This window comes from Daphnia pulicaria, chromosome 8 (assembly GCF_021234035.1).
Source record: "Daphnia pulicaria isolate SC F1-1A chromosome 8, SC_F0-13Bv2, whole genome shotgun sequence".
Classification (NCBI taxonomy): Eukaryota; Metazoa; Arthropoda; class Branchiopoda; order Diplostraca; family Daphniidae; genus Daphnia; species Daphnia pulicaria.
In genome coordinates, this window is record NC_060920.1 from 13253898 (window position 1) to 13279222 (window position 25325).

Genomic DNA, 25325 nt, shown 5'->3' on the forward strand with positions numbered 1-25325 from the left:
AAGTGGAATCAATATGAGAATAAAAATTAACTATGCGGGCACTAGAATCATTAAAGAAATCTACATTTTTTAAAATGTTGTTGAATATATTTATTCGAAAAAAAAAATAAAATTACGAAAAAAAAAAAAAAAAAAGGAGCATCACAAGAACTTTTGACATGTGTCTAGAAAATAATGCGATGTTAGCGATATCTAACTACACGAAAGTGATCGTTTTTTTTCCATTTCCTTTTACACGCTACTAATAAAAGTGCGCAAAAATTGGAAAAAAAGGACTTATCTGCGCTGATGTATACATATCTGAGCTCCCTTCTTTTCTGTTGTCCGTGAACCCGTTAATTCTTAACTTACGAATTACGATACGCCCGTGTAGGACATGCTTCCACTGTGATTTATCAATAAACGAGTTCAATCAAGGATTCATCTGTAATCATTTATTTTCGCAATTATTTCCAGAATCGACCAAAGATGAGAGAAGAAAAGTGATAGAAAACAAATTAAAGAAAGAAATATAAGCCGAGGAAGCTATATCACAGGCATATGATGGGAGATGGTACGTATGAACAGATATCTCTCAATAACGTAATCCCCGTGGTTGAAGTGCGGGGTGAATGATGGGGAGTAAAGAGTATGGACCAACGGAAAAGGGATGAAAACGACAGGACTCTTAGAAATTTCAGCAACCACTGCCATGTAACCACTCATATCGTACGGTTAGGCACGCTCCAAGTTCAGACATTCATTCACCTAGTATTTTACACATGGGCATAAGAATGTGTGTGCCTCTAAAGATTGCCACTTGCATGGTCAAGATGTTTAGAGCCTGTAGAGCAAGAATCCATTCTATGTCGACCTATAAAGGCCAGCAAAACTTGTTCAACTGCGTTACTTTCGACCTCTATTAGCTGTTGATATTTGTTGGTTATTATCACTGAAAGAGTAACAATCTAACTGAGAGGCGTTACACATCGGAAAGGGGACATTCATCGACATTGATTGGATGAAAAACGAGGCTATTTTGAAAACGCTGAAGCTCGTGAGATACAAAAATGATGAAAAGAGCGTGAGGGGAGAATTCAATGTTGGCCCAATATTGTTAACAAGTGCTTGCCAGACAAACAAACAAAAAAATAGGAGAAAAGAAAAGAGCTACTCGGGATTTCACTCTAAAAGAAAACATTCGCACAAGTAGTGATGAAGAGAGGCATATTATTCACGAGGTGAGGAGTGCGATAATTATATATATATACTCTGAATGTGTTTCGATCTCGATCACGGATCATATGAGGCGGAGGTGATCGGGAGGGAAGGGGAGGGCTGGTTCGGAGATGTGAATAACTCTTATCGTTCTCTTTTCAATGGGAGCTAAAGGAGGGAATTTTTATGTTTTTTTTTCGTTTTGTTTTTTTCCTATATTCTCGTTTTGGCAATTAATGATAAATCACATAGCCCCCGAGTCCCTCGGCGAACCCGAGACTGCCGCTGTTGGATTTTCCGTGTTTTTCCAGCTGCTGAAAAGCCGCAACCGCAGTCAAGAGGCAATATTTCTGGACCATAAATTACCGAAATTCAAAATAAATCATACGCTCACACATGCACACGCAAAACAAACCAACACTTCCTGTACACGTTCTTTTGCCTAAATCCCAGTGTGGCAAACTACGCTGTGGATGCAGAATTGCAGATTTACTGGTGCGACTGAAATTCGTCAGGATTGACCACTTGGCATCGGGGAGTGGGTCAAACGAATAGAGGGAAACAAACAAACAGAAAAGAATTGCACAACAAACATGGCAAAGGAGTCCAGTATCAATGGTCACCAACACGCAAACAACCGTCCGGAATAGAAAAATAAAGGTTTAAATATTTTGTTTTTTGTTTTTTTGTTTTTTTCGTTTTGTTTTTGTTTTCTTTTTTAGTTTTTTTTTTTTTTTTTCTTGTAGTAGTAATTTTTTTTTGTTTTTAGCGTGCTTCTGTGTGAGGTGTGTTACATAGAATATTGCGATTGCACTTTAATTAGTGTTTCTCGTTTCAACTGTTTTAGCTATTGTTGAAGTAACCAGCAAACTTCTTTATCTTGGTCTGCGGAAATAACGCAACACCATATAGCCTAAAATTCGAAAAACGAAGAGGAAAGCCAACAACAGAAGCGTGTTGGCCCATAAGGGGAACCCAGTGCCACCAGAAGCTGCAAGGATGGCGTGTGGAGGAATCTCTTCCGCCCCGTTGACACAGGCGTCAAAACGTGAATTCTTTTCAGCGCACCTAAAAAGAAAATGAAAATATTTAAAAAAAATGTTTCCTAAAACATACACAATAATAGTATTAATAAGTAAGCCAAGGTGGAGTTTTAACATACCGAACTGGTGAATTTTGGTTAAACTCCACTATTTGCATGTTCTGGAACGCATAATGGACGAGGGAAAAGTACCGCATCCACTCCATCCATGCCGGGATCGACGTGGACAAGAACCCACCAAATAACTGACTGGCAAGGGTATAAAGTGCGCTAATGGTAATTGATACTTCCAGGTCCATACAAGCCGCCCCGATAAATAAGCCGGCACTCTATCAAAGAAACATTCAAAATGTCAGTACGCCTATTCCTTAAAATCAAAATTGAAATTCGATCAATCGCTTACTTGAGCCACGACTGTGTTGAGTAATAGGAAGCCAAGCTGAATGACGAAAGTTCCGGGATTGAAGAAATCGACCGCCAGCATCGGATAAGAAATTATGTGATAAACGGCCGGTAGGGTTATGATGAGCGGCAGCTCGCCGACCATTTTGGCCATGTAGTACGCCGAAAGACGATAGGCACCCGACTGTCTTTCCTTCTTGATAACTTCTTGCTCTGACGGAACTATATTGATAAGGACAACGTTATTACGTTTCAATCGCAAAAGCAAATCATTTGTAAATAGTAGCCAGACTCACATGAAGATAAGGCTCCGAAGAGTGCAAAAAGCATCCAGTAAGTGGTGGAAAAGAACATCCAGCCTTGAATGTTGCTAAGTGTTTCTTCTTTCCTATCGACTCGGAACCACAAAAGACCAGACATGAGGCCTAAGCCAAGCGTTTGAATCCAATTCAGACGCGAAAGCATTCGCGGGCGTGTCACAGTAAAGTTGCGTCTCGACAAGACCTGAGAGAAAACAAAAACAAAAAAATTATTACATCATGCATTCGTTACGGCATGTTAGAAATCACTGTTAAAAATACTTTGAATTGGGTCCAGAAAGATGTCGGCCATTTCGTAGACTCGTCCCAGTGAAACTCGGCCGGCGAGCTGTGGCACCCGCTGCTGGCCTGAGTGCTGTGAGACGCATGGCTTTGATTATCTGACCAGGAAGAACGGCCGCTGTCTTCCTCTTCTTTAGCTAGTTTTAAAAATTCATTTTTTTAGTTTTGAATTAGTTTGACGCTCATTGGGCACTGATGAACTCACCGATTTTATTGTAAACGCAAGGTACGCCTTTTTCGATGGTCAAACGCAGTTCAACCGAACGTGGTGGAGATGGAGGCGAGGTTAAATGCCATTCATTTCCTTGACAGGCGTAATCTTGTGTGGGACTAGGTAGTTGTGCTGCGACAATAACGAAAATGATGATGACATCCATCAAACGAGCTCTCTAGGGTCTCTGTCACGGTATTAGCTTCGACTATACTCACCAGGGTCAAGATTGGAGCTGTGAAGGCCGTCTAGGTAGTTCTCGTAAATGGTACTGGTACTTGTAGTTCCGCCGACTCCAACAGTCATAAGCAACTGCTCGGCAAGATCGGGATCGCTCCGCGTCTCTCTGTACGCAGTAATGATCCTCTGCTGATTCTCGGCCGTTCCTTTGACTTGCTCCACTGTAACATTTGCCCAACAAAAGAAAACACCAATGATATAAAACTTGCCGACGCACAAAATATACGGTACACTGCCGCGAGGGAGTATATATTTGAGACGTACGGATAAAATCGGCCGGATTATAGTGCGGCTCGATGGGGAGGCCGATGTGTTTGAAGAAGTCGACGACTTTTTTCGTGTCGCCAAAATAAGCCGTCTGGCCGTTGCATAGCAGCAAGAGCCGATCGAACATGTAGAAGATCTGCGACGAGGGTTGGTGAACAGTCAAGACGACCGTTTTGTTTTCCTGACGCGCGTAATTCTTCAGCGTCGTCATCAAACTGTGCGCCGTACTAGAGTCCAATCCGGAAGTAGGCTCCTGTCGATTCCAAAATGAATCGCGTTCGATTAATTGGTTGATACAAGTGAGTCAAAAGCGCACGTGCGCGCGCGGGTGGTACAAGGTTCAGTTGACTTACGTCCAGTAGAAGAAGCGCTGGATTTGTCAGCAGCTCACACGCAATGTTGGCACGTTTCTTTTCGCCGCCAGACAGACCTCTTCTCAACCCGTCTCCAATGACTGCCAAGTAACAAAGCAAAGGGGTTAACAACACGGCCATGGACTTTCGGTCAAGGGTGACTGACACTCAAATAAGGGCAGAAACGGGACTTACTCGTGTCTTGACATCGCTGAAGATCTAGAATCTCGATGATGTGATTGACATGCTGCATTTTGTCATTGTACGACATTGCTTCTGGCAAGCGCAGCAACGCCGTGTACTGCAAATCAATCAACATTTGTCACCGATTCAATTCATTTTATCGCCCCTCAAAAAATAAATAGAAATCAGATTTAAGACGACACGTACCACTAATGTCTGTTTGAGCGTCAGGTCAGGGAAGAAGACGTCGTGCTGGAGGACATAGCAAATCTTGCGTCGGAGCTTCTTGTTCAGCAGCTCTCCGTTAAGGTGGATAGTGCCACTCTCGATGGGTAACCGGCCAGAGATGGCGTTTAGCAAAGTCGTTTTGCCAGACCCTATCAGTGCAAATGTGCCGTTATTAGAAAAACACTAGGTAAATGATTGAACATTTTTGATTACTCACCCGAAGGTCCCATGACTGCCAGAATTTCACCAGGTTGGACGACACCCGAAACTTCGTTGAGCAAAGCCCGCTTGCCCATCGAGACAGACAGGCTGGTAAAGTGAAGGTCCATAGGACGAGTCTTGCCAGTTGGCCCATCCGGTCTAAATTCAAAAGAAACAAACCAAAAATTAGAACTAAATTTAGACATTTCATTCACGGGCTAATTCAATTTGTACAACTAAAATAATGGCACCGTACCGAAAGTGACATTTTCGAGTTGGCGATGAGCAACCACTCGCTTTGCCCAATCGACTGACCATCATGGCAAAAATCGCACTGATATTAACTACGTTTCCAAAAGACAGATATGCGTGTCCGCTTATTATTTCTTCAAAATAACCAAGGGATACCTCCAAAAAGTAAATCAAACATGGGCGATCAAACACAATTTCGTCGGCCAAAATTGACGACCACCACTTAAGTAAGTTCACGAATATATCAAAACTTTTCTGATTTCTGTTTTGATGGCGGACAACGTGTCAAAGAAACACCTGGTTGGAATGACCCACTGCCGTCTACCAGCGTCGACGAGCGACAGCGAGAAACTGAGCCTCGAGGGTGGGGGGGTTAAGATAGCAGATACTTGGGCGTCAATTGATCCGTCCGTTGCTCATGGTAGCAAGTAGCAGCAGCAGTGCAGCTCCTACACCACCAGAACCAGGAACCAACTCGTACTTCCTGAGAGAGTCCGACTATCACTGCACCACCCTTCTTACTAACGTCCAGACTATAGAGAATGTGAAGGACGCTCGAGAAACCTTTTCATTTATTTTTGTTTTTCTCTCTGGGGTTCTTTTACTCGCCCACTACCCACTGCCACCCACCCCTTCACTCCACATTTTACCGCCTCCCAACGCAACGAGTCCCCCCACCCCTCGCCGGCCGTACTCGCCGTGCAGTACACGAATCTCTCATTGTCCATCTCTTCAATAATCAAACAATCAAACTTGAACTTAGAAATCAGCTTTGTAATGGAAAGACGAGAGTGTATTCTGTAGTAGTAGCCTGAAAAAGTTTGTTCGCCTCCTGTTTACATTATGTATGGGGAAAACTAAACTAAATCGCCGGACTACATGCCCGTGCCTGACTCGCTCCGATATTCCAGCAGACCCTTTCTAAAGTCTTTTTTAACTGAATTATCTCGCAGCTAAAACAGTAGGCATTCACGACGAAAAACAAGGCACAACCCAGTTCTCGAAATCTTGTATAATTGAAATTGTAGGCTCGAGGCACATAGATCTACTGTCCGTTCCAAACTTCCTGGTTTTATGAATAGAAATGACAAGATGTACCACCGCAACGCGGTGCATCTTTTACCCGTTTTTAGCTTCAACTATTCAACAGGTCTCCTTTTTAAGACGAGATGGGAAACAAGTAAAAAAAAACTCGAACCACTCCCAAACAATTCCCCCCAATTTTTTTGTAAAAATCGGACAACCCTCTTGGCGATGGCTGGAGCCAGAGAACAAGTTAGATGACGAGATCCAGTTTCATATGGCCCTCACGCAAGCCCAAAAAAAGAGCCCAAAAGAGAGTCGAGAGCTTAAGCTTCAGCATCGCAGCCGTCAAAAATGGTGAAGCTACGCACGCAATAACTCCCAAACAAAGCAACTTGACCGAAAAGTTACATACGAACACAACACAAACGAGATTTTTTTTAAAAGAAACAAAACAAGGTCAGAATTCCCCTTATAGCAAGCTGCTTTTTATGTCGTCCTCCTTGTCTTTTGTTATTCCGTTTTTTTTTTCTTCCTTCAAATGTTATGAGTTGTTCTTTTAGAGTTATCGCTCATTCACTTGTATCTATGGGGCTCTTCCACCTCTACAATAACGGCTTTTGTTTCTCATTCTCTCTCTAAATTTACCGTTGCGCGGTTTGGCCATTGTTTTTTCTCCTTTCTTCTTCTTCTTCTTCTTCTTCTTTTCGGTTTCCCGAATTCTCTTATTGTATTTATTTATTTCTTGGGAGTTGTTCTCTATTCTTGTTTGTGTGTGATCGCTCGACGTGAACAGAAAGATGAGACCAAGTCCTACTGAATTAGGATCCTCTCAAAAAAAAATTCCGTTTCCGGAAGACTTATCTCGAGTAACAAACCGTAAGAAGAAGACAAACAAAAGAGTAAGTTTACAAGCTTATAGGCCTTAAAGGAATTAACCCATATTCAATGAACAAATAACCAACCAAAAGAAACAACAAATTCAGCCTCGGAACACACACAAAAACTAAAAAATAAATTTGTTGATAAGAAATTGAAAAAAAAAACCGAAAAAACCAAATTCAAAATAAAAGTTCAACGACTGGAGTAAATACCGAGAAAATAGTATTAAAGAGAGGCTCGCGGGACTCTTCGGAGCCAGCGCGTGGCTTACTGACCGTAACGTGCACACCACTTTCGTTATCGAATTCATATTACCGTCTCCTATAGCATGCCGTGTTTCTTAAACTGTGTGTGTCTGTTGTTGTTTTCGGAGAGGGAAAACTACCAAGGAGAAAGAGAGTTTAAGGAAGAAGAAAAAAATAAAAAGAGAGATGAACAAGAGTCAACGACCTGCTGAGAGGCCAACTTTCACCCGGACTACATGTCTTGCATCAACATGCTCAAATATTTCAACAAGTTATGCAGAAATGAAAAGCAACAATACGAATTTTCAAAAAAAACAGAAAAACAAATGCGAATCACGCCATTCAATCACGAAAAACGGCCGGGTTAATTTGCCAATGACGATGCACGATTGCCAGAGATGAGCCAGGAGAAACAAAATCAATCGAGATGCGTGCAGAGACAATGCCGTTTCATTTTCCGAATGGCAAACAGTCCTAGGACACGCATTGAATCGCACCCAATCATTCGGCTGATAACAATGAATCCACCATTGCAATTTCATTCCAGCAGTGATGCGGGCGGCCATTTCGTACTATTAACTAGACGTTGTAATTTCTCCGCGCTCGCCTTTCTTCTTCCTGCATTTCCTCACATCCCATTTCAACCTTTGTGCATCTCCATCGGTTGCACCACAATTCTATCGAGGCGGAAACCATTTGCAAACAATGGTCACGTCATAGTGGTGAATCCATGGAACTCGCAGCCAGTCCCTTCTCTCACAGCACGTTCTATTGACTTAATTTGATAACTAACTAGGAATCACAAATATTCCCACCCTCCTTCCAAAACCTATTCAAGTATTCATTCCCTCTTTCGTAATATTAAAAAACAAAATGAATAAGGCCGAGAGGAAGAAAAAAACAACAGAGAAAAGCGTTCGTGATCGGGCGTCGAGCCAATAGCTAGACGAGTTCAACATTTTTCCAGCCCAAAGGAATTTTCTATTTAAAAATTTTAAAAAATCAAAAATAACTACATGTATAAATTCACCTATGACATAACCTTTCTCTCGGCATCTTCAGCCATCAAAAACAAATCGCACATTCCCGATGCCATCCATTTACAATCTCTCTCTCTCGATCTCTGTCCCATCACTGTCGAGATATCAGCCAGTCAAATAGCTCGGCGGATCGACGTCCCTTAAAGCCGGACGTTGTTGCTTCAGCCATTTTCTATCGACACACACACACGATAAGTAAACAAACCCCCCCCAAAAAAAAAAGTTCGTTGTCACCGTCAAATAAATGAACACAACACTGGAAGAGGCTGGAAATGGCTTTTTTCCAAATTCTTTTGACAACAAGAAGAAGACGAAATATAAAACACATAAACCAAAACAAAGAATAGAAATCTTCATACTCTCTCCCTCTTAGGCCCCCGTCCCGTCTATCCAGGGTTCTCTTTTACACGCCTTTCGTGCTGTCGTGCGTTCAGCAGACGAAGAGACGGCGCGACTGCTCGACTGGCATGGCATTAGGTTTTTGAGAAAGCGGGGTGAACGAACTCGCCACTGACGCCGACGCTGCCTGGACCTAACGCACCGAAAACGACCGACAAGATACCCATAAACGACGTCAACGCATTTTTTTTTGGGGGGGGGGGGACGTTTGTTTTTGTTTTTTTGAGGGCACCGTTTAACGAATTGCGTCCAGATAAAAAAACAAAAAGCTTTTCAATCCTATTGACGACCAGTTGGTAGAGTAGACGAATAATCACAAAGAGATATTGAATTGAGAGCGCTAGCACACACACACGCCGACTGAAATTCACGTGATATCCGTACGGGAAAAGAAAACGAGATCCGAGTTTTGAAAAAGAAAAAGCTATTACAAATGTACGTATAGCCAGAACGAAAAAATTCGGAGAAAAGAATCCGAGCCATTCTTTTGAATTCATTATTGAATCTAATGGTGAATATGAAGCCAGCGAAAAATAGGTCATCAGCTGTAGAATCTCGTCTCAAAAAACATAGACACAAATGTACAAGTAACGGCGAACAGAGAAAGAAAGAAAACGAAATAAAATAGCGCGGGGGTATATAATCAAAAGACTGTTTTCCATTATTTTCCATCTAATGATATATACAATAGTCGGTGTTGTGTTTCCTACTTGAATAGCAGCAGCAGTGTAAAAATCTATACAATTTACTTAAAGGTATACGTATGTACTTGTATAAATATAATACCCTGGCTTAAGGGGTCCTGATTCGCTCTGGTGCAGTTCAAACTTGTAGCTGCTGACGAGATTTCTCAGAAGTGGTAATAAGCAAGAGAGACTGGCGGGACGAATAAGGGGAACAAGTCCAACGCCTTTCACATTACACACTAAAAAGATATCCCAAGCACAAGTCCGATCATTGTCCAGCTACCAAATCTATGTAGAATACTTTCGTGTACAATTTTGGATGCTTTAAGACTCTAGGGGAGTCAATGGACTTTGGCTTCTCTCCTATTCCCATTTTCGATTTGCTGGCCAGTCCAGCACATAGACCCGTTTCGACCATGTGTGCGCTCGTATATAGTCCCATTTTATTTCGAGTGGGTGCAGTGAAAGGTGGTGGGACTGGGAACCTCAACGGGCTGGAGATCCAATCAATATTAATCATCCGAAACTAAACTTCTTTCTGCTCTGGACAATATGCGTCATGTAAGCAACGTGAAACAACCAACCGTGTAATAGATTCCCCTCCCCTATCGACCGCCCATTCACTTAGTGATAAGATGAGCACTACGTTCTAAAAGGGTCCCACAATTAACGACGAGGGTGCCTATAGAGACTCATCTTATTTGTTATTGAAAGAGATTAACCTCCCCCCCCCCCCCCCCCCAGTGACAAGAGTAAAATACAATAAACCCGAATAAAGCAAAATAAAAACCAGGCCAAGCTGGTTTCCGTCATTTCGGTTGAGTTAAACCAGCTCAATTAAAAGTGGAAAATACCATTGAAGATAAAAAAGTCCCAAAGTAACGAGAGGGCTAAAAATGAATCACGATAGAAAAAGAAAAAAAGAAACATGAATCTGTTGATTCTTTTCTTTCTTTTCCTTCGTTTTCCTTCCTTCCTTTCATTCGTTCGTTCTCTCCCAAAACACACTCTCTACACCCACTACTACCCCACCGCTCCGCCCTTCTCTTAGCAAGCCGAACGAACGAGAAAGTGGGCCACCGTGGAGTCGAGTGGCACGACGGGTTGAACGACCGACGAGAATGGCGCAGCATCGATTCCTTCCTTCCTTCCTCTCGCCAAACAGTCGCCGGCCAAATTCGACTCTCTCGTCCGCCCGTCACATTCAACCCTGTAGGCAGTGGGGGGGGGGGGGGGGGGGGCAATCCATTGCGGATCAACCAAAAAGGATCATTCCAACGACATTCTCGTGCAGGGATCACAACATCCGACTGTTTTTCGTTTGTTTTGGGTTTTTTTTTGGCTGGGTCAGTCCCTTTCATCTTCCGAGAGCATCAACCTTTTTATTTGTCTTGAAATTGCGGTTTCAAGTGGCTTATTACGTGTAAATCAGCACACGAGGTTGATGGCTGGAGCTAAACAGCCGCAAAAAGAAGCCAAAAGACGTGACGTAGTAGCCGACAGACTCTCACTGGTCCCGATTCGCTCGCCACGTCGTCGCCAAAAAGAGCTCGTAGCGACACGCCAACCGAATCGACAAGGAGAAATGCAAAACCCCTAAAAGAATGGAAAACAACCAACCGATAGAAAGAGCGACACAGCACTAAGAGAAAAAACTTTGCAAACGAAAAAATAAATAAAAAAGGCGTACGAAAAAATTGCAGAAGGTATACGACGTCGTATGCGTGAACGGCGAAACAAAAACGCATAGGGCGCACGTTAAATAACTAACGCACAGGGGACCGAATGGAAAGTTTTTTTTTGTTTGTTTTTTTTCTTGTCGTTTTGTTTGGGTTTTTCTTTCTCACCAGTAAACGCAATCGGGAGCGAGCGTGAGCGCACCATGAAAGAAGAGGTCAAATACCTGTTGACCAAAAAAAGAGAAAGGAGCGTTTTCATTGGTATTGGTGTGGTGGTAGTGTGTTGGACGGGAGGGGGGTTGTTCTTTTTACTTCACTTGTCCCAACGCTCACGATGAAAATAAACACAAATTTATATATAAATCAAACAACGGCCTATAAGAGCCACTCGAGGCACCTGAGAAAGGATATGGACATTCTCCAATAGAAAAAAAGAGAAAAGTCTGTGCAACGCACAAAGATAACAACAACGAAACGAAACGAATAAAGAGAGAGAGAGACGGAAGGCGGAAACTCGGCCAACAACCCGTGAGGGCCCGTGGAGGTCACGCACGCATCAACAACAAACGCCAGTCCCGTCACATCGTATCGAAAGAAGCCACAAAATCTTGTTGCCACTGAGAAGTTGGTAAGATTTTTTTGTTTTCTTTTTTTCGGCTGATTCACGTCGAAAAACGTTAACAAAACTTTAAAAAAAAAATAGAGAAGAGAAGACGCTATTAACCTAAAGAGCTGGACAAGGGCAGGGGAGGGGAAGATGAAATCACTTGAATCGCCGGTTTGGTTTGCACCAGTGCAATTTGATGCAAACGAAAAAGGGGGCATTGAACTTTGTGTGTGTTGGTTCCAAGCTCTCTCTCTCTGCTGGCCCGTCTCCATGGCCGCCACCAAGCTACAACTCTGTCGTTGATAAGCGGATATCATGTTGCTACAATCCACAAAAATTGAAATGAAATGGGAAAAAAAAGAAGCAAAAATATTCTCTCCTTTCCAATGAACAAAGTAAACGAAGCATGGTTTGTTTATATTTAAGGGAGTGGTTGCCAACTGGGACACGGTCACCGGATCCCGCAACACTCTGCAGTGCAGTGCAAAATACACACACACACACCGCACACGCTCACGATCGTCATCGCTCATTTCGGGCCGGGATAATAATATGCATGCTGTGAGAGAGGTGCACAAAAGTTGACAGTCGTGCGCTATTTGAAAAAAAACTCCACACGTCACATTGAGCACTTTTCCGTCCGGTCCGGCCCAAACAATCAGAAAATGCGAGGGAGGGAGAGAAATCGATGGATATTACGTAAGGAAGGGAAAAAAAAGTAGGTGATTGTATTATGGCTGTAGAAAAGCCAAGACGCTCGTGATGTCAGGTTATTGATCTGCCATCACGTGAGCCGATTCAGTCAAAAGCAGACTGGGCTCTTCATTTCGATGAATTCACTTTTTCGCTCCTTTTCATTTCTCCTAATGTCCTGGGTCTCTCGATGCGGTTAGTTAAAAGTTGGCGAAATAGACGCGCCGTCACATGTCATCCATCACCGACGCTTTTCTCCCGTCCTGCGTCATCGTGAAGCGTTGCACCATGACGACGACGACTATCACTAGACGCAGCCAGCATCAAGCCAAGCCGAATTTTAGAGCGCTAAATCAACACGACGCACCAACGCACAACGTTGCGTGTTCATAATCACGCTGCGATGCACAAATTTTTCTATTCCGGATGTCACTGATAATTAGAGAATTAATTTTATCGCAGTCTACTCGAGTCGCAGTCGGTTGGTACTCCACACTCGATTGGGTGGCGTGACTAGATTAGGGTCGTGCAGATGTTGTGAGTCAACAAAGTCCAATTGTTTGTGTATTTCTTCAAACTTGTTCTGTTTCTCCTCTTCATCATCTCTTTTCATATCTCTTCTTTCCTTTAATCTATCCCCATCCCTATCCTTCCCTGTTGTATACAAGGACGTCAAATTCGACTCTCTAATCGGATTCCGATGACGTGAGAGTCCAGAGCTCTTCTCACCGAGTAGCAGATCCCGTTTTTCGGTCAACGACCTCAAAGGCAATTTTCGCGTAAAAAATAACTTTTTTTTTCTTTTTCTTTTTTTTTTCCATTTTGTTTTTCTTTTTGAGCAGATGGGAAGGAGGAGGAGGAGGAGGTTTCTTTCACACGGCTTTATTTGGCGAGCAAAAAGTATGACGATGATGAGGCGCGTCACCTTTCGCTTTTACCACACGGTTGTTGCGCTATTTTATCCCCCCTCGACTCTCTTGCAGAGTGAAATCCGGCACACACAACACCTCTCCCCCCCCCTTCCTTTTTTTCTTATTGACGTTGCACAGTTATATACACACGCACGCAAGAAAAAGAAAGAATAGATCCACCCAAGGCGAATTCCATTTAGATAAAAACTGCTTGTTTGCTTGCGATGACGCCAGGTACCGTCGCTCCACTTTGAAACTTAGTTGGCTGGCTATATAGTAGCCTACATAGTCGTGCAAAATAAAATTAAAAAAAAAAAAAAAGTGGGTTTTTTCTTTGGCTATCCGGCGTGACCGGTAGTGTGGGATTCAAAACACGTTCCATCCTCCTCTCCCATTTTTTATATCCATGGCATCTTTATTTTTTTTTTTTCGTTTGTGTCCCAAGTTTTATTTTATCCATATCTACTCAAATCTCTTCTCTTGATGTTGACTTGAATTTAGACGAAATTGGTATTCGAATAAAAGAGAAAAAGAAACGAGTCGTAATTTGTCGATCATACGAGTCACCCGAAAGCCAGCTAGAGAGATTTCCCCATTCGATTTGGATGTTGTGCAATGCCATTATTTGAGAACGCACGCAACACGAGACATTTGGGCGGTTCCGACTCTTTTACAAATCAAACTACAATCAAAAATGAATCAAAAAGAAATCAGGCGGAAGACGCTACTCGGATGTCGCATCCCTTTCCAATGGGAGTTTTGCAGCCAACGCAGCACGGCTGCTGCTGCTGGACGACATGAGCCGGCCGTCCTTGACCCCAATGTTTCCAAAACGGCTGGTGAAAAATCCGTGGAAATAACCACGGCGAACGCCGGCACCTGTCGTGGCGTTTCCAGTCGTGTCATTTTACAGGAGCCCCATTGGATTACTTTTAAACGGCCCATCAAGAACCAGCCCGGCAACCAAACCAAACAAAAAATAATGACATTTCCGAGAAGATCTTTTTTTTTTCTTTCCATTGGGTCCAAATTTATTGGCCGATAGAAAGCAGAAACCCAATTAGGAGCTTATAAACAACACCGAACCAACAACGGCCGGCCAGCCAGCCAGCACACACGAGCGATTCAAGAGAACGAAATAGGAATATTATGAGAGGGGAGGTCAACGAACTCGGTCGTATCTTTTTACACAATAAAAATAAAAAAGATAAGAATGTAAAAAAACAAAAAATAAATAAATAAGGCCCATTGTTTGGTTGCGCTGCTGAAAAGGTCGACGCCCGAGAAAACGTAATTGGTCACAGAGAGAGCCATGAAAAGTAGGGCAACCGGTGATGGAGAGGAGGGGATAGTATAGCGGCCATGGCTAAAAACGTGTGATATCAAACATCTAGCAGGCCGTATCAGGTTCTGCCTGAAAGCCGATCAGCGAGAAAAATAAAAATTCGAGATGGCCCAATCACGAAAAAGAAAAAAGAACTTGACCTCATCCAAGTTCACATTTTTTTCTTCTTTTTCTTATCGTTTATTCATACGAGTCATCTGGGCAAAGAAGAAGAAAAATAACCCGTTCACTTGAAGAGGCGTAAGATGAAACCCCACGATCAAGAATATATATTATCCAACCTTTACCACAGGGCTTTCTCAATCCTTTTTAGACTAGCTCTCACTAGCTCGAACCGACTCTGGATTGTACGATGCCACAGTGCGGAACTCAAAGAGAGATTTTCCCCCGTGCTAGTACTACTACTATACATCTACCACACTCATTTCAGTTTTGATTCTGTGGCGCTTTGAAAAAACACACGTCCGCGTCGTTGGTGTTGCAAGACTTGCCAAGTCAAAGAGAGGGCCACACTTGGAGCTCTCCCAGTCTTTATGGTGTTGGTGATATCACCCCAAAAAAAGAAAGAAAGAAGAAGAAGAGTTCTTTTATAGAAGGAAAGTCGCAATGAAATATGCCACCAGATTGTTTTCCAAAAACACAAGCGGGAGAATCCAGGACGCTCGCTAGGTGTTCGTTTAATTATGTACATACAAACTGGATTCACACCGAAACAAAACAACAAAAAGTAAGTAAGTAATCAAATGGCAACCATCTGCTCGTGTCGCAAATGAAATCTGGCCAAAACAAGGTTTAAAGATCGACCCGTTCGTTTTTTTCTTATCAATTTGCCTTTTTCTTTTTCAGTTTTAATTCTTATTTTTATCCGTGCGTCTAACGGAGACGAGCAGACACACAAGACGTTCCCGATTTCAAAGGGTGGAGTCGGGTTGGCTCTGACCGCAACTCCGCAACGTTTCTATTTTGCTTTGGTTTCGGAATGTTTCATCTCAATTTGGTTGCTAAGGGTGGTGGTGCTCAACAATGAAAAAGAAACGGGACAGCAGACGGCTGGCAGACTCTAGGGTTATTTGTAGAGCTACTTTTTTTTGGTTTCCTTACCCATTTCATAACGACGTTTTTTCCCGAAAACAAAAAAAAGAAGACCCGAAAAAAACAACCGTTGTTTTACTTTCCAATCCAATAGGTAGCGGTATCGTAAGTAGCTATAACAACAACAGCAGCAGCAGTCATTGTCCTCGTAGTCGCCGTATGACGGCATATTCCTTCGGTTTATTGTCTACCCGACGGCGGCCACATAGTAATAAGCCCGATACCGATAGAGAGCGTTGCACTATATCCTCTCGACTTTGAAAGCTGTTTGTTCTACTTGTCTTTTGATTTTTTTAATTTTCTCTCCAGCATTTTCGGATGTTCAATTTATTCCTTTTTCGAGACTTTTTAACAAGGCGGAGAAGGAGAGCAAACAAACACGGGGCGACCTCTAATCTACTCTTCACAAGAGGCAACACAAGTGGGCAGATGCAAGTCAAAAGTCCAACAAGGACTTGGATGACCAAAAAAGACCATCGCGCCTTATCCGTTTGAAAATTCAAAGAAAAATAATAAAAAAAAAACTCCCAAGAACCGACGGATGAGAGATAAGACGATGAAAAAGAAGGAAGCGATAAAGAGAAGGAAATCAAAGAAACAACAAGGATAGAATAAGAAAGAGAGAGAAACGTGATCAACCGGTTAGAGTCGGGTAAAAAAAAAGAAAAAAAGAAGACGAAAAAGAAGAAGAAGAAGAGGAGGTGATTGACCGACTTGTTCACCAAAGCCGAGCCAACAGGACAGAACTCGTCTTTTTTTATCTTGATCAAAAAATCAAAATGGGATATTTACGAATGTCATCCGCCAAAATCAGGCCGAGCAGAGGAATCTACAAAGCGCGACCCAGTCTGACGACAGGTCGCCAATGTTGGGAGGCTTGGCTTCATCCCTCAAATTGCACGCTAAACACATTTTATGGTTCCATCTCTCAAACCGCCAAAAGAAAAAGAACACACAGAAAACTCGTCTGTAAAACCAAATTCGTACTACTACGTCGTGTTTCCATTCTGTAGTTATATCATCTATTTGTTATGTTTGTTTTTTTTTTCTTTTAAAGGGTCAAGCGCCAATGCGGAAGCCCCTCGTGACCAGCGTGAAGTAGCAAAAGAGGCTCTTTCCTTAAAAAATCACGAGAGATTCTTCTCATCCATTTGGATCTTTCCTTTTATTGTTTACGTTGATTGTTGTTTTTCTTTCTTTTATATTCAAACGTAAAGAGTTCAAGAACCTGGCAAACTTTCCTGCACGGTATGACCAATAAGCGTTTGGCGCCTCGTATTCTTTGCCCTACGGAAACGAGACGGACCCGCCTTACATGTGAATGGATATAGTCATCACCAAAAACACGCAATCACGACTAACGGTTGATTGGAAACCGTATGAAACGAGGATAGCCACTCATCTCTACTCGCAGACGCGCACTTTTTTAAATTAAATATTCGGCAATTATTTAAAAAAGAAATGGGGATGAAAGGACTAGAGAGTAGAAGAGCACAGAGTGAAATCCTTTTTCTGTTGCCATGCGCGTCATTTTCTCAACTTGTTCAAAACTAACGACTGTATACCAAGTAAAGCCATATCCTCCGCTCAGCCCTTTGCGGGAGACGTTGTCGCTGTGTCTTACTTTTACGGAATCGATTCCGGGAAATCGGTGGAGAAAAGAGTGAAAATGAAAAACGGCCAGAGGCAAATCATTCCTTAAGGATCTGCCTCTGTGAGTTTTCCGAGGAAAAAATTGTGTAAGAGAAGAGGCGATTAGACTTGAAGTGTGGCGGATATGAAACCACAAAATCGATCGTAGGTTTTTTAAATAGAATATCGATCCATGTAGAATTGTAGATAAAGAATAAGTTGGGGCATGGCTGGACTTTCTCGGGATCGACACACGCCCACATTTAGAATCATCACACAAAAGAAACATCTTGTGTACAATCTAAAACTAGACCTGTTCTCTGAATTGGTGGGCGTTATCGACTTCGAGGAAATGCTACTCAAGTAAATACAAGCGAAATTGTATCCCCATTTTGAAGGGTGGAGTTCTCCTATTAAAAGAAAAGACAACGATACGCCAGTTGATAGAATTCGAATTGATCCACAAAATTTGATTTTTCTGAGAAATGGCCGAAAAAATGCCAGCACTTAAAAAAAAGGGGGGGATTTTATGACTATACAGTGTATACACTTGTCGGAAAAATCTTTGCCAATGGCGCCCGCCAAGCACGTCAAGTATCAGTATGTCTCCCGGTTTGGAATTGGTGTCGCTTTCAAGGTTAGATTGAGGATCTCTCGTCTAGGAATAGCCGAGCGACCAAAAACAAAAAAACAAAAAAAGATTGATCACTAAAAACTCCAAGGCTCTTTGGCAAACTACAATTTGGCAAAGACAATTTACAAATCAGAAAAAAAACAACAACAACAACGTCACTTTGTTGATTTCCGGACGCTGAGCGAAAGTGGAGGCAGGGGGAACGCGCTAGTAGTATTATTGACTCATCGCTAGTGCTATTTCTAGTCGTAACCAAGGCAAACGTGTAAGGCGAGCGAGCAAGCGAACGAACGAACGCCAGTGGATGATGTTGCGTGAGCAAGTTGTTGGTGTGTGCGCGCGGGCGATTGCCCGGGTCCTTGTCCTTGAAAACGAACGCTGTCCTCGCCAAATTCCTTCGGCACGGCCACCGCCGCTCATAGCTTTACTCGAAAAGAATGTTGCTGCTATTGAGCGGGCCCCTCCAGCGAAAGTTCTAGACTTTCTTGGACTCAAACGCACTCCCGCACGCTCGGATTCTTTTTTCTTTCCCCCCCCCTCACAACAGAGCCGTTTAATGAGAAGGAAAAAAGAGAACTAAAAAAAAAACAAGGCTTGTAGTATGCAAATCAGGTACGTAACACACAAGTGTCCCAACCATCACCGTAGCAAATTGATTGCGTTGGGAACAAATACTATTTTGGCCACGCCCCATTTACATTTTTACCTGTTCATTGGGTGATAAGGTTGCTGGTGACCTTGAAAACGAGATGGAAATTAAAAAAAAAAATAAAATAAAAAATACCCAATGCCAAGGGTGGACGTGAGTGGTTAGTGACGGACGAAAAAGAAAGGAAAATGGATCCGATCCATATTCGAGATGTGGCGGGGGGGAAAAACAAGTAGGAGGGGGGAGAGTCTGTCATGAATCCGTCCGTTTCTCAATCCTGGACACACAAACACCAGTTATCACTGCTCCCAATCAAGCCCCGTCGAAGGCCACACACTCATCGTGAAGGTTGCCATGTCTACCGACTAAAGAAACTCAACAGAAAAAAGGGGGACGAACGAAACCGGACCCAATTCCTACGTCAATCGAAATGTCATCGCCAGCTTGAAAAAGTGATCATTACCCGGGCGACATCTGAATGCTCTAGCCCATCAAAAAATTCAGAAAATCAAATAAATTTTAGGACCAAGAATAAGAAATAGAAAAAAAAAAGGAAAGTTTTAAGACACGAGCGGCCGGTGGTATGTCGACGTTTCTATCGCATCTGGCGTGATAACTCGATGGTCCAGCACAACTTCATGTTTCACCAAGCGAAATGTAATAGAGAAAAAGATCCGACGCCGTCCATCGGATCAGTGGCGACTTGGCGCCGCAAAATAAAATAGCAAAATAAAACGAAAAGTGAGAGAGAGAGAAGGAAAAATAATAAAATAAAAAAAGCAAAAGTCTTATTCATTTTCCTCTGTGGGTTATTGGGTGAACGCGGAGGGACCTTCATCTCACTTTCCATTTTCGAACGGATGACGACCAACAGAGAGTCCCGTTTCTTTTGCCTCATCATGGCCTTAAGAGTCGCCTCCATTCTTTGTCCGTGAACACATAATATATCAGCCTGTCATGCAAATGTGCAATTAACAAGTACCTTCACTGATGGCCGAATGAGCTAAAATTAATTAATTAAACGTCCCTCTCCCCCACCCCACCCAAAAATAAAGACCTTCGTTCAAATTCTAGCGAACGAGATTTCAGCGTGATTCGACACCAAGGGCGCGGTCAGGGTGACCAGCGTTCAACAGGAGCCAAAATGACAACGACATGGAAAACACAAAAAAGCCAATTTCTCCTTATTGGTAGTAGGTGGAAGATGTCGCAAGAGCAAGGCGAGGTCACGCTATCTCGCGAACTATTTGGACAACTGAACGCGAAACTCACGGACCATTTTTTCACGGTCACCATGACCTTGTCGGCTTAGTGGTCTGACCCATTCCATCAGATGATTTTTATATGCAAAATCACTTTCCAATTGACTTCCAAATTCGTCGAAAAAGAATGTTTCACGCAACAGAAGCAGAGTGGTGAGGGGGAAACAAAGTCTGTCAAGCCCGGGATAGAATATAGACACCCTGTGTCCCAGGGTATCGCTATCTAATTGCCTGTATATCTTACGTCAGGCGAATAAATGAGCAACAGCAGCAGCAGCTGCTGACCAATATATAAATTGAAGGTTAGTCGGTCGGTTGTCCGTGACGTTCGCACTTGGCAGCCAAATAAAACGCGAAAGTTCCGGGAGCTTTTTCATTGGAAGAAAGAAAAGAAAAACTCACGGCAGATGTATCAATATCTCCCATTTATCTTTCTTCAACTGCAAAAGTAACCAACCGTGTTTCATTAACCATTAAACAAAAGGAAAAGAAAAATAATAATAAAATACAAGAGGACGAAGGACGACTTGCAAAAGACTGCGGTTGAATAGGAAGCCGTGTATCGATGGGAATGAGACAACCGGTTCGTTTCTTTTTTCTTTTTCTTTTTCATCGCAATTCAAAGAAAAGAATAAAGAAAATTACGTGATGAGCAAAGTGGCCAATGGCGATGAGCGTACTACGCGCGGCATTTCCGGACGTTTCTTATAAGAGGTAGATCATTTGCCTTTTTTTCCTTTTCAGCGTACAATCACGGTTGTTGAAAGAGAGGGAAAGTGACCTTGAAAAAGAAGGCTGCGGATGAGCAATTTTTTTTCCAGCGACTAGTGGTTCCGAAAACACACACGACAAAATTTACTCACGCATCGCGAAAAAAAAAAAATGGACGACATTTGTACGCACATGAACCGCACATTTTGCTGAGAATTTTTCTTTTCATTGTGAAAAACAAAAAACAAAAATTCGGCTCGTTTTCTCACTCCATTTTTCCCGCTCGTTTGAATCTTACGATTGTGCAATTTACTCATTTTTTTTTTTAATACGAGTACACCCCCAACAGAGAAGTGCTCCACGCTCATTTGGGGACGCGTGATTGTCAGTAAGTCGAGAATGAAACGGAAAAACCCGCCACATTATGATGAAATCGCCAGGTGGTGTTGACCGAATAAAGTCCAATCCAGATTTTTCAAGGTCTGCCTTCATTTTTCACGATCCATAACACACACAAACTCGGCAGGATATTGTGTAGGAGCACACACACACACACGATCGATATTGTTTTGTTGAGCTATCTAACGGAAACAGACGAATCAATGCAGCCTTCAACCTTTGTCATTTTTTTAAAAAATAACAATCGGGAAATTTCATGTCGGACTAAATAAATAAACGTCAGCCAACCAAATCAACAAGCAAAAACGAGTCCACACAAAAAGGGGCTAACAATAATATCCAAAAAGGAAAACCAAGTCGTATGATGCAACAGTTTGATTGTCGGCGACAAGGTCGTGGCTCCTCTCGAGATCTAATGTTACGATACTTTTCCTTTGAAATTGTACAATCCGCAGAGTAAACAAAAAGAAGCTTGGTAGAGTGAAAGTCCTATGACGAAGAGAGAGAGAGACGGAACTCCCGAATTTCACACTCACACACTAAAGGCAACACCACCACGACACAAGTTGTTTTTTATTATGTGTGGGGATTGAGAGGAAACGCTCCCACAGCCATAGCGACAATGAAGACATCCAACTCACTACTTATCTTTAATGTAAAATGGCAGATAAATAATAAGGGACTTACCTAGTCACGGGACGTCCCATATCTCGTTTTCTGCTGTCTCGGAGAAGCTTCAAATAGTCTTGTTCTCCAAAGATGAAGAGGTCCTTGGAAATTATCATCTCAGCTGGATGTTCCGTCAGGTCGAATGGACCCTGTTGGCGATTGAAGAGCCGATGATTGACTTGATTCCAGACTGTGTCCAGTAGAGCAGCTTGTAGAGTCGAATCCAAACCGGAGACGAACGAACAAAGTCCAAGTCGAAAAGAGTGAAAACACCCGAATGGCCGTGAGATGTCGAAAGAAAAATTGAATAATTTATTCAACACACAAAAATGGTTTTTCGATGGCGCTCGTTAATGAATTAACGGAGCAAAGCAATTCACTGCGTCGACCTTCTCATGGCAGAAACAACCTAAATAATACAAAAGATCAAAATGAGAACACGAAAATTCACCTTTGGCAGAGAATTTCGTCAAGATACTAGTGTGAGAGACCCTGGGACTCGTAAAAACAAAACAAATGCCATCAAGGGTGTCGTGAAAAAGTGGGTGGATTAACACACATTTCCCTTTTGATCAAGGTTCAAAGGCGGTACAAAGTCTGGAACTGAATTTCTGTTTCTCCCATTTTGACTTCTTCGTTCACATCCTCCCTTCTTCCTTTCTCTTCGGGTAAATGTCAAATGCCACGTGCCCGCCATTGCGACAGATGATCCCGCCCGGGGGGCCAGCGGCGTATATTATCCACTCGACTATCACGAAGCGGCGGTAGTTGTGGACGACATGCAGAGAGAACAGAAATGCCAACTGAAAATGCCTATTGACAAGTCAACCGACGTTGTCTCTTCCCTTATGTGTACCGCACACACACACCAAACTCTTTTCTTTCTTCCCGCCTATCTTTTGCCTCGTCGTTGGCTTTTCTCTTTGCAAAACAAACCGAAATGTCGGGAGAAAAAGAGAGAGAGAAAAGTTTAGTGAACGACGGAGAGAGGGGCGATGACCTCCCGAGAGCAAAACGTACAGACACACACGCGCGCGCGCGCGCCATTTCGAATCGTGAAGCCAACTCCTCCTCCTTTCCCACCCATTCTGCTCCACCAATCCATCCTATTTTTAATTCCTGTTTCTGCTGTATTTTTTTTCGTGTAACGTCTGTGCGAAGCTAGCGTGAAACCCCCCAACAACAACAAATCCAATACACGAATAGATGAAAATTCGACTCACCTGTTTCTGATAATCTTGAGCAAAAAAGATGAGCAACGAAAAAACCAACACTCACTTTGCACGAACGATGCACACAATTAAAAGAGAGAGAGAGAGCGGAAACAAGAGCACGTAGGCCAGCTCGATAGAAATCGGGAACTCAAAGAATTTTTGTTTCTCTTCAAAAAAAAAAAAAAAAAATAGACCAAAAAGAAACGAACAATGCAACACTGGCCTACATACACGATCGTCTTTGGTGTAGAAAAATTTTTTCGTTTTCCCGAAAAAATTAAGTCGAAGATCAGCGAATGAAAAAATTTGGATTTTGACAGCGATGCTTAAATTCGTCGTTCGAGAGATTCGTCTACCGAAATTCGTGCCGAATTTAAGGAGGAGTTAAAAGAGTTAGTGGGGTGGGAGGGGGAGGAGGTTTGTAGGAAAATAGAGGCAAAGTGAACGGAGCGCGCGCACGAACGGTGAAACTGTTCACGATGGGCTCTAGTGACCGACTGATCTACAGCTAAAGAACGACGGGCTTTTGCTACCCAGCCCAGCCCCGACAGAATAGTCGTGGATGGAGGGAAAAAATAAATGGAGAAAAAGAAAAACACACACACCCAAGGGCTCTCCTTTCTGGATTCAGCGACAAAAGAGAATATGGATGAAACCAAGGAATAGGAGAAAACTCGGATGAAAATGGAGACAAAATTTGAAGAAAAAAAAAGACGTGGCGCATGCGCAACTTTTCTCTCCGCCTCTCTTACGTCAAAAAACTTCCTACCCTTCTCTCCTCTATATGTGTGTGTGTACGAGTTCTCCCGCCCGACTCACGAAAAGCTCCCGCCAGCATAGCCTGCGGTACTCGAAAGCAGAAAAAATAAAAACCATTTCTTTCTCTTTTTTCTCTCCCAACATCTTTTCAAGTTTTTATTTTTCATCATTGGAGCACCAACAAAAGCCGATAATGCAGGGCGGCCATCTTTGCACGTAACCTTCAAAAAAAGCTGGAGCACGCGGCGACTTTTCTCCCCCCCCAATGCAATATTCCGCTAATCCAAACGCCCACATGCCTCACCGAATAATCAATTGCCACAACACACAAACAAAAACGTGCATCCCATATCAGTGGATTTTTGGGGGGGGGCTTTAAAAAAATTGTTGGAAATGACAAAGAACGGTGGGCGCCATTGAACCTTGACTTACTTGTAAAACTTGTGATGGGATGACATCGAAAATTGACCGTTTTTCGGGTGGTTTGGAGAACTTTTTCTTCTTTTAGAAACTCGAACAGCAGTCTCACGAAATGGCAGTCAATCAATAGCCACTCTCGTTCTTTCTGGGGCAGGTCTTATCTTTTCTCTTCGTCTTTTAATTGAATTTCAATCAATGGGGGGAGAAGACGACCTTCTAGACGGTTGCGAGGACTTGTTCCGTGTGTTTTTAACCGACGTCGCAGCAGATATTCACGGCCACATGGCGACAGAGAGGAAACGAAAGAGAAAAAAAAGGTCACTAGAGGGGGGTCCGACTTGAGCCACTACGTTGTCCAACTGTCCATCATTCCATCTGAAAATCACATCAGACGACTCTAACAGCCGTTTCTCTTTTGTTTTTTTTTAATTTCCAGACAACCCACCCTCATGTTTTCCGGCAACGTCTAAATGTCATCTGCTCGTAAAATATTTGGAGAAAAAATAAAAGTGAAATTTTTTAAAAGTAATTTTTAAAAAACGATTTAAAAGAAATAAAATGCAACGAGTGAAAGAATTTTGGTCCTTCCCCACATTTCATCAGAGTTGAAATGGTTCGAATTGCGAATAGTTGGTTGTCGACGAGACACCATCTGGTGGCTGGATGCAACAAATCGCATTCCAGTTTTTCCAACTTTTCCCACCTCTGCTTTTAAACGCATAAGATTTTGAAATGGAATATTTGTTATTGATATATTCAGCGTTTGCTCGAGATTGAATATGTTTTCTGTGTGTGCGCGACAGGTTCTTTTTTTACATAACAATCTTACCAACTTTTTCAAGGCCTCAAGGTATTATTAAAAGCTGGAGGAGATTTAGAATCACCCACGTTTTTGACGATATGATTTCCATTTTTCATGCTCTTTTCATTTTTGTTTTTCTATTCATAAAATATCGACCAGATGTCATTCCTATTCAAGTATAACCGAGTGTAACAATTTTCTTCTACAAAGTTAACCGCGTATCGTCAATAAAGTATTTCGTCACTTTTCTGACATTTCCGTCAGATAGAAAATAATAAGAACCGTGTTGAATATATTATTCAAATGATTTTCGCTTGCATTTTTGTAGTGCATCGTGAATAATTGTTCGAGATACACACAAACTTCGGGACCAGTTCAAACTAGTTGTTTGTTT

At 42.6% G+C, this 25325-nt stretch overlaps 1 protein-coding gene across 3 annotated transcripts; it reads right to left on the reverse strand.

The window, feature by feature from the left end:
- Positions 1-419: 419 nt before the first annotated feature.
- On the reverse strand, positions 420-24517 carry LOC124310994 (ABC transporter G family member 21-like). 3 transcript variants are annotated; one of them, XM_046775214.1, is made up of 14 exons: positions 24142-24517; positions 21755-22145; positions 4943-5085; positions 4705-4874; positions 4510-4615; positions 4315-4415; positions 3959-4214; positions 3673-3855; positions 3449-3586; positions 3223-3380; positions 2938-3145; positions 2643-2863; positions 2360-2568; positions 420-2265 (listed from the first exon to the last, which is right to left on the reverse strand). In XM_046775214.1, exons 2-14 carry the CDS (start codon positions 21850-21852, stop codon positions 2073-2075), a joined length of 2184 nt encoding a protein of 727 aa, XP_046631170.1. In that variant the 5' UTR covers positions 21853-22145; positions 24142-24517; the 3' UTR covers positions 420-2072. The 3 variants fall into 3 exon arrangements, with proteins under 3 accessions (XP_046631170.1, XP_046631171.1, XP_046631172.1); XM_046775215.1 differs by lacking the exon at positions 24142-24517 and adding an exon at positions 22960-23462; XM_046775216.1 differs by lacking the exons at positions 21755-22145; positions 24142-24517 and adding an exon at positions 5183-5692.
- Positions 24518-25325: the final 808 nt, after the last annotated feature.

Bases quoted from the DNA above. Each gene is read 5' to 3' on its own strand.
- LOC124310994 (XM_046775214.1), bottom strand. From the start codon at position 21,852: ATGATAATTTCCAAGGACCTCTTCATCTTTGGAGAACAAGACTATTTG. The intron at 4,616-4,704 runs GTACGTGTCGTC...ATTGATTTGCAG, and splicing joins CGCTCAAACAGACATTAGTG to TACACGGCGTTGCTGCGCTT. The intron at 4,215-4,314 runs GTAAGTCAACTG...TGGAATCGACAG, and splicing joins CAGCGCTTCTTCTACTGGAC to GAGCCTACTTCCGGATTGGA.